The 8,598-nt window shown below is 45.1% G+C and overlaps 1 protein-coding gene across 1 annotated transcript; it reads right to left on the bottom strand.

Annotated features, from left to right (window-relative positions):
• Positions 1-891: 891 nt before the first annotated feature.
• On the bottom strand, positions 892-7,654 carry LOC308328447 (inositol hexakisphosphate kinase 2-like). The gene is made up of 5 exons (XM_080782262.1): positions 6,985-7,654; positions 4,827-5,058; positions 3,944-4,125; positions 3,310-3,485; positions 892-2,778 (listed from the first exon to the last, which is right to left on the bottom strand). The coding sequence occupies exons 1-5, from the start codon at positions 7,235-7,237 to the stop codon at positions 2,185-2,187; spliced, it is 1,437 nt and encodes a 478-aa protein (XP_080638388.1). The 5' UTR covers positions 7,238-7,654; the 3' UTR covers positions 892-2,184.
• Positions 7,655-8,598: the final 944 nt, after the last annotated feature.

Raw genomic sequence — 8,598 nt, 5'->3', positions numbered from 1 at the left:
GTTCCTCCACACACTACTGTATACTACTGTATGTGTGTCTATTGAAGAGCCATTCCCTGAGCAGACCAGCGGTCCTGCATGCATCTGACGCTGGTGACTCATGTTGTGCTGCCATGCACGCCACATCCGTGCATGCTCCAGGCTGACTGGGATTGCTTTCTGGCTGAGACTGGTTGGGAGCTGGGAAGGACTGGCTGAGACCATAGACTGGGATGATGACACACGACATGACGGAGTGCAAACTCACATCTCTAGCAATAACACGCTACTAGTCCGTCGTCCTCTCCTGCTGCTGTGTCGTCTGAGCTGGAGTGGGATAAACAAGGCTTTGGATATTTATAGACTAATCTCCCTGTCTTGGTGTCTGCAACGCAGCAGTACGACTCAACTAAACAATGCACACTACAGAAATAGAGATCTACATACTGTAAATGGGCATAAAGTGACACAGACAGACGGGTACAATGGGTGCATAACCCAAGGGGCGTCATTTCCAATCAGCCTAGTATAGCTATATATTATGTATAAACAAGACATCTTGAAAATGCTATAACAGTAACTTTATTTTAAAACAAAGACAAGCATATGAACTCCAGCCACCCTCTGTTATTTGAGAGTAAACATGAAACCTTATACCGGTAGATACATTTTTCATGCCATCAATGAATATCGAGGATGTTTTACTGTGCATCAGCTTGGCTTGCTCTCAGCAGGTGGTGGCTGTCTAGCCATATTAGGTTGCAGTCCTGTCATCCTCTTCCAAGCTATCATCTGCAGAGAAATCAATCAATGTTTCATCACGAGCTGGCTGGAACTTTGCCTACACCAGTGGTTCTCAACCTGTGTGCCAGGGCCTTGAGCATATTGCAAGTGGTCCCCCAAATCATTGGCTAAATAATAGAACATTAACATAAAAACATTATGGTATTAGTTCTTTAAAACCCTAAAAAGTGAGTTTTCATTGTGATACTGCAAAGTAGAAATTGATTGATCATAACATGCTCTGACAATGCACGGAGCACAACCATCTGACATGGGTGCATGTACACCAACTCTTGTGGGCCCTGATCCAGAAAAGGTTGAGAACCACTCTCCTTCTCCTCTCTCACACACACACCTGCGCATTTACATACAATATATATATTTTTTCAGTAGCCATGAGCCTGTGGTTTGTCACCATTTACAGCAGTTACAAATATTTTCTCTTGGAGATTAATGTTATCATTGTAAATGGGGAAAAAAAATGCAGTTTAGCTCAAACTCAATGTGTTTATTTATCCTCCAACAGAATGTGGACAACTAACACAGATAGCAACAAGAGAGGTATTTGAACATGTCAAATACATTTCAAAATTAAAATCATTGTAACATTAATAACATGGAATGTAGTATTCTCCATTCAGATTCTTTATTCAAATGTTTTAGTTTAGGAAACATCTCAAATAAATAAATATCTCTATAGCATTTCTCTGATACCTAATATATGAATATAGCCTCTTTAAAATGTGAAGGAACAGAGGGTAAAATGAACATAGCCTCTTTAAAATGTGAAGGAACAGAGGGTAAAATGAACATAGCCTCTTTAAAATGTGACAGAGGGTAAAATGAACAGGGAGAAGAAAGATGGAGGGTCAATATGAATGTAACTTTTCCTCACAATTAAGAGTCTATGTTTTTAAAATAAAACTTGCAGTTTTCTTCAATATCCCTGTTCCACTGTTAGTCTGCTAGTCTGCTGTGTGTGTGTGTGTATGAGAGAGAGCTTTCTTTGGAATAGGACACAGGGAAACCATGCTCAGTCTTGAACTTCTCCAGAGTTTATTTGGCGGTTTTGTTGTCGTTGATGAACAGGGTTAAAATGTTTCAAACGTCGGAGAGGGACAGTGTGAAAATCACAGTCAGTTAAAACAAGACGATCACAGGCTGCTTGTCTTTCACTCCCTTAAGAGAAAAAATGGAAGAAAAGAATACCACGAGAAGCACTGATGACAGACACCAGGAGACCTCAAAGAAAAGGTTTCTCTCCCTTACCTACACAAACCAAAACCTGATGTTTTCTTCCAGGGGATATGAAGAGAGAACAAGTGTATAAAACATATATAACTGTCCAAGTGCGGGTTTGTCAGTGTGCTCGCGCGCGCGTGTGTGTACACACACATGCTAGTCTTGTTCCAACTTCCAAGTCTAGTCTGTGCTATGGTCCTCCTCCATCTGGGAAATGATGGTGATCAAGTTCTGGAGGCCAAAGATGTATCCACTGTCCTGGCCCTCGTGAACCACACTGTCCTCCCCATAGTGGCGGCAGGTAGTGTGGGCAAAGTCGATCATCCTGACGTCCACTAAGGGGCAGGAGGAGGACGTGTTACTACTTCCGCTGGACGCAGTCGAGCAGTGTGGAAAAGCGAGTGCACTTTCATCCTCAACCTCATCTCCTCCTTCCTCTTCCCCCTCTTGCCTTACTACTTCCTCCTCCTCCTCCTCCTCCTCCTCCTCATCAGAGAGGCCATCCTCCGCACGTGGGCGTCTACGTGTCTGTCGGGGCTCACCACCATCGTAGATGATGAGCAGTGAGCTGGAGTAGAAGCGGTAGGACTCACAGGCCTCCAGTGCAGCCTGCATATCCCGCAGTCGGCTCAGCACCGGGGAGATGAGCTCACGGCGCAGGCGCTGCCCGTTGTGGAAGAACTGGAACAGGGCTTCTTTGAAGCCCGCCAGGGTCATCTTGCGGCCGTGGTACTTGTTCATGAACATCAGTTGCCCCGAGCTGGATTGATACACCTGGGGAGGGATGAACAGCCAAGTTAAATAAATGTTTGTAATCAGCCATCTCAGTACAGAACACTTGATGTTATAAAGCTCCTACAAGTGTCTGTAATTCAATTTCACCCCCCAATTTCTTTCAGCTGGAACCCCTGCACGTTAGCCCACGTATTGCACTTTTCCACATAATGACCCACACAGTATGGCATGACAAGCATGTTTTCTGACCCATAGTTGCATCTCCATTAAACATTATAACTGTTAATCAAGTCTGGAGGGTAGGGAGTGAAGCAGATGACATAGAATATTCACGCAACACAGCAGCTAACAAAAAAAATAATGGAGAAATTAGAAGCTGCTTCACTTCCTTGTTGGTTGGCAGTATTAGTAATTGTGAAAAATACAAAAAGTTGAAGAAAGAGAGGATTGACATGAGCTGTTTTTTCATTATGTTTTCCATCGATCAATGGTCCACATTATTGCACTGTAGAGCTATGCAATGCAATAAGTAACCATACTTATTAACCAGACAGTTGGCTTGGAGCCTACCTGCATGCCACAGAGACGGACTCCGATGGAAGCGGACGTGCTCTGCTGACATTTACGGATCTGCATGGCTTTCTTCTCTTCGGAGGCATCGTCTCCGTGCTGCCGCGTGCCCATCTTAAGGTCCAACACGCAGGGCATTTTGTGACGCCATGTGAGATTCTCTAGAAGGATGAATTCTGGGAAACGGAGTCAAGGAGGTTTTGAAGGGAAGAAGCGTTGAAGTCATTCCTTGTGGGTCTAATGAATGGAGACTCACCATTCAACGGTGGGATTCTTCTCAAAACAATATGCTTGACTCACATTAGTTGGTGATTGACTATATTCTCCATGCCATAGATATAAAGTACAGATGTGTCATAAGTGCCCGGCCTTATCTCCATGTTGACAGCCCCCTACATTGCTGGAGGATGCATCACAGAGGTCCTCACGAAGCCATTACTTTGTCTTCCATTTTTGGAACACAATGGAAATTAAATACATTTCTATAATCTTCATAATACAACACCACTATGAGTGCTTTAGAAATCAGATTCCACAAGGCAAAGACATGGATACCCAGGTGCCATTTGAATAACACCAGACCTCTCACAGTTAACTACGGCTGTGGTCAGTTCTCTAGTCAGTGAAAGGATACTGTACTGGTTGCGATGCTTGGCGTTGTCCTTCATCCTCTGCAGTTGCCGCTGGTGACACTTGAGGCTCCAGGGGTTGTGCTTGAGCTGTGGCACAGCGTTGCTGTGGCTCTGCTCCAGCGTGTAACACAGCAAGTCCGCCTGTTGCAACCACTCCATGTCCATGTCCTTCTGGAGCTTGTGACTGGTGGGAAATAATCACAGAGAGAAACTAGTCAGTACGACAGACCACATATAGCACAATTGTATGGCCATCTGTGATCAGTTTTTTTTGGCATATGTATACTGGAACCAGATTGCATTAAATCACTTATTTATATAAAGAAAAAGGAAAAACTATATCATAATGGGAAATCAGAGCCACTAGTTAGCCACCAATATGACTGTGTGTTTGGGTGACATGGATTAGATTGAGTACATAATTTGAGCAGAGATTTGTGTATGGGTGTGCACTGTCCATGCATATGCGTGGATTACATAACAATGCAGACCTAACCGTGGCATCACTGTCATGACTTCTGCCATTATGTTTAGTATCCCAGACCATTTAATGCAACAAGCAACATTTGTCTGTTTTCCAACACCTCCTACCACAACAAGTGCATATATGACAAATAATGTTATACTATGGCCAAAACAGGTCATCATGCATTTAATAATTTGATACTTAAACTTTATAGCACATCTACAATCTCGCAACGAGTTATGAGCCTGTATATTTTTTGACAGATTAATTTATACAGATTGCAATCAGGAAATCATGTAATAATTAAGACAGTAATCCCTGAAAGCTTGGCTGTCCCTGACCCAGTGTCTGTAAATGGATCTCCCACTACTACCACCATGTCCGTAAAATGGCACATTAATGCTCGCAAACGTTCTCACCTCTTGTCCTTGTCTTTGCGAGAGTGACGGCTTCGGACGTCTTTACTGTAGTTATCATCCATGAGCATGGGGGAAGCCATCTTTTTGCCGCGCTTCATTATTTTGCTCTTGGGCTCGCAGTCATCCCAGAGGTCATTGTTCTCCAGGTCACCGGCCAGGTCACTGCGGAGGGGGTATGCGATGAGGCACAGGGTCCCCTCCTCGTCCTCCTCGAAGCTCACCGACACAACGCCTGAGAGAGAGAGAGAGACGGAGAGAAGAAGAGGCATTTAAAGGATGTCCAGATCTGCTCTCACCATTCCCATCATCAGAGGACAATAAAAGCCTTAAGATCAAAGTGTCTCTTACCCCCTTTTTATTTTGGCTCTGCAGCACAGTTACTTACAGAACAGCTTGTGCCTGCAGGCAGCCACGTCTGTTAAGACACCTGACAGAAAACCAACAAGACCTGGAAAACACTAGCACAGAGATACTGACCTCTGAAAGAGAGGATGTGTGCATATCGACTTGTGTGTATAGTCACTTCTCTCTTTGTGTGAGAACCCCCTCTCCACCCACCCACACATTAAAGTATCTTCAGAAGCAAGCAGAGAAATAACGTACACGACACAAATGACTCAAGGCTACAAAATAATTCCCCAATGTTATTTATTAAATCCAAATGCCAGTTTATCACATATAGAGCATGATGATGAGGTATATAGAATATCACAGCACAACAACAAGCAGCACTTAAAATACAATCGGATTGGACAGATCCGATAAAGATACCCACCATATTCGCTTTGGCTGCAGAGTGCAGACATTAAAGTACATCATTTAACAAATGATATATTGCATTCCATTGCAGAAGCACTCTATAAAGCAAGCTGTGGATACCCAGTCTTTAACCTCACCATGTATCAGTAATGAATGGATGCAGAACATGTAAAGACAAAGTGCAGAGAAGGAGGATTGAGAAAATAAAAGGCAGATCATACGCAATTGTGTAAACAATGCTGACATATGAAACAAATTGTTCTTGGCAGAGAGAGAGAGAGAGAGCGCAAAATAAAACCACATCTTGCGATCATGCAAGCATTTCTGAACGATTTTGGAAGCATTGTAAAAGAACAGTCTTGGCAAACACTCCTAATGACTGTATTCACCTTTCCCTTTTCCACTGGGGACAAACGTGAAAATAATACCTCTTAGATAACACTTAAGGGGATAAACGGTGGTGGTGGCAGGCTTGCGGACAATAGGCTAATTGGAGAACATAGGCTAATTGGCAGTGATATGCCGTGTACACACAGGGTCTTTAGGTCAGGACAGTATTACCCCTCTGCATCTGCACGCACGTATCACCTGTACTGAATGTCACTCACTGCATGGAGGATTTAAGTCCTGTTGAGGAACAATGAAAAACATACTGAACTGCGTAGTGTACGTGAGGATGTTTCATGTGAAACACTTTTCCACTTTCCAGTGTTTATGATGAGTCCATGAACAAGGGTGTTGGTTATGTCTTTGACTGCACTGACATGTTACACCAGTCTATCAGCATTTAAAAAAATCTTGGTACCTTCAAAACAAAAACGTGTGTGTGTGTGTGTGTGTATTGGGTGGGGGGGGATGCACATCCAGGCACACCCAAAGAGAGGTATTTGAAGGCTAGCCAGTCCTTTTCTTGTGACCTCACAGCCTCTTTCATCTACGGATCTCTTTCCTCTGGCCATCGGATCCGAGCAGGTCAGGTCAGGATAGGATTCTGGCCTCATCTCATTTTCACCGTGCTGGTGGAACGCTGGGTTGTGATCTATGCACGGGACAGGGAAACACTAGCAGCACCCTCCTGCCTCCCTGTCTGCTTACCTGACGTCTCAGCCGCAGGGCAGGCTGCTGTGGTTCACCAACGGGACAACCTAGTAGTGCTATATCACTTGCTGCCCTCCTGTGGCCATTACTGTACATGAAGACACCTGAACAGAAGAATTAGGCCTACCCCTGCAGCAAACTCAGTGCCTTTTAAGTTTTAACCTTTAATATGGTGTACCTCGGTACTCGGTTCTTAATCTAGACAGAGCATTGGATTGGATGGAGAAACAATATAGCCTCATGGCCCTCATCAATGAATGCATCGTCACGGATGCCGTCTTGCCTTCCTGCATGTACTTACCTCTGTATTGAGGGGTGAACTTCCTCATGGGTGCGGGCAGGCTCTTGTAGAACTGGTGCTCGCGGGGGATGAGGGGCTTGCAGATGGTCTGCTCCCCGAAGCGCAGCACGCAGGAGTGACCGCCCACCTGGTGGACGAACGGCTCAAGCATCACGCCCTTCTCCACGTAGCGCTGCTGCTGCATCTGCTTCTGTTGTTTCTGCTGCTCTGCCTCCATGGCCTCCTGGGCCTGTGCCTCCACGGCCGGACTCATCCTCCTCTGGCTCTGACCGCGCTGCCGCGAGCATTAGCCTCCTTGCGCACGCACAAACTCACACACCGCAGTGGGGAGGGCCGCAGTCGCGCACGCACTCGCTCACTCACGCAGAAATTGCAGATAGAGGCAGAGGAGACGAGTCCTTGTGTGACTCACAATCTCGCAGGATGTCGTCCGTTAAATGTTGATCGACCTTGCTTCCCTGTACGGCGTGTTCTTTAACGTCGTGGATCTGATGTTTGTTGGTGCAGGGAGGATTTCTGCCCCGATCGAAAGACAAAATAAAATAAAGAGAAGGAATAGAGGAGAGTTACAAAAAGAAAGGAACGAAAAGCTCTCGCGTATGTCCGTTGCCGTTGTTGGGTTTTAAATTCTATGCTGCGGCTGCTGCTGCTGCAGTCTCTCCGTTGAAGGCAAACAACCGTCTGACAGCTCTGCCTCTGAACTGCCTAACCAATGGTAAAGCTTCCACCAGCCTGACACTGGGCCCGCCTCTAATCATCCCCGTTCCACCAATCAGGAGCAGCAGGAAAGTGTTGTTGGGTGGTAACCCTTCGAAGGCTCTGGAGAGTGGAGAGAGCAAACAAAGGAGGGGGGGAGGGAGAAACAGTGGAGTGGTGGTGGTGGGAGAAACAAAAAAGCAGCACAAAATAGCTAGTGAGAGAGCATAGCTGAACTCAGCTGTTTCCAACTCAACGAGGTCTACTCTCTCAGTGAGTGTGATGGTATGGTTTTATTAAACAGCCTGATTTACCGTTCAGAATTAATGATTTCCTCAGAGAAAGAGAGAGAGAGATGATATACTGTACATTACAAGTTAGAGAGAGAGGATACTGTCAGCATGTCTATGCCCACACTGAGAAACCTGTGCAGCACAGGTTTCTCAGTGTGGGCATAGACATGCTGACAGTATCCTCTCTCAGGAGAGGATAAATCATGTGCAGCACATAAATCATGTGCAGCACAGGCTGTGCTGTGCTGCACATGATTTGAAAACATGGTGTGAAATTTTAGAAGTTAACATTAGTTCATGACTTCAGCACTGGCAGCTTCTGTTTCATGCATGCATGTTTTCCTTGCAGATTGTACTTTACTTTACTGCATCATGACATCAAGACAGAGGGATTAAGGTAGCACAGTAAAAAAAAAAAGCAGCAGTAGCACATTTACATTGATTGGATAGTGACCAAAGAATTCAAAAATAAAAGCTGATCTCCACCTGTCTCCACTCCCCAGGCCACCCTAACAAAACACAGGCCACCCACACAGGAATACTTCTATTGACAATCTGCTGCTACTGTACTCAAACTGCCACCTATATTTGCAATGCATTGCATGCCTGATATACGTTTCTAAAT

This window comes from Protomyctophum bolini (genome assembly GCF_963924005.1).
Source record: "Protomyctophum bolini genome assembly, chromosome: 2".
Classification (NCBI taxonomy): domain Eukaryota; kingdom Metazoa; phylum Chordata; class Actinopteri; order Myctophiformes; family Myctophidae; genus Protomyctophum; species Protomyctophum bolini.
This window is presented reverse-complemented; position numbering and strand designations above follow the sequence as displayed.

Excerpts from the sequence above, each read along its gene's own strand:
- LOC308328447 (XM_080782262.1), bottom strand. The coding sequence starts at position 7,237 with ATGAGTCCGGCCGTGGAGGCACAGGCCCAGGAGGCCATGGAGGCAGAG. Across the intron at positions 4,126-4,826 it reads CGCAAAGACAAGGACAAGAG|TCACAAGCTCCAGAAGGACA; the intron begins GTGAGAACGTTT and ends ATTTCCCACCAG. Across the intron at positions 3,486-3,943 it reads CAAGCATCGCAACCAGTACA|AATTCATCCTTCTAGAGAAT; the intron begins GTATCCTTTCAC and ends TCCGTTTCCCAG.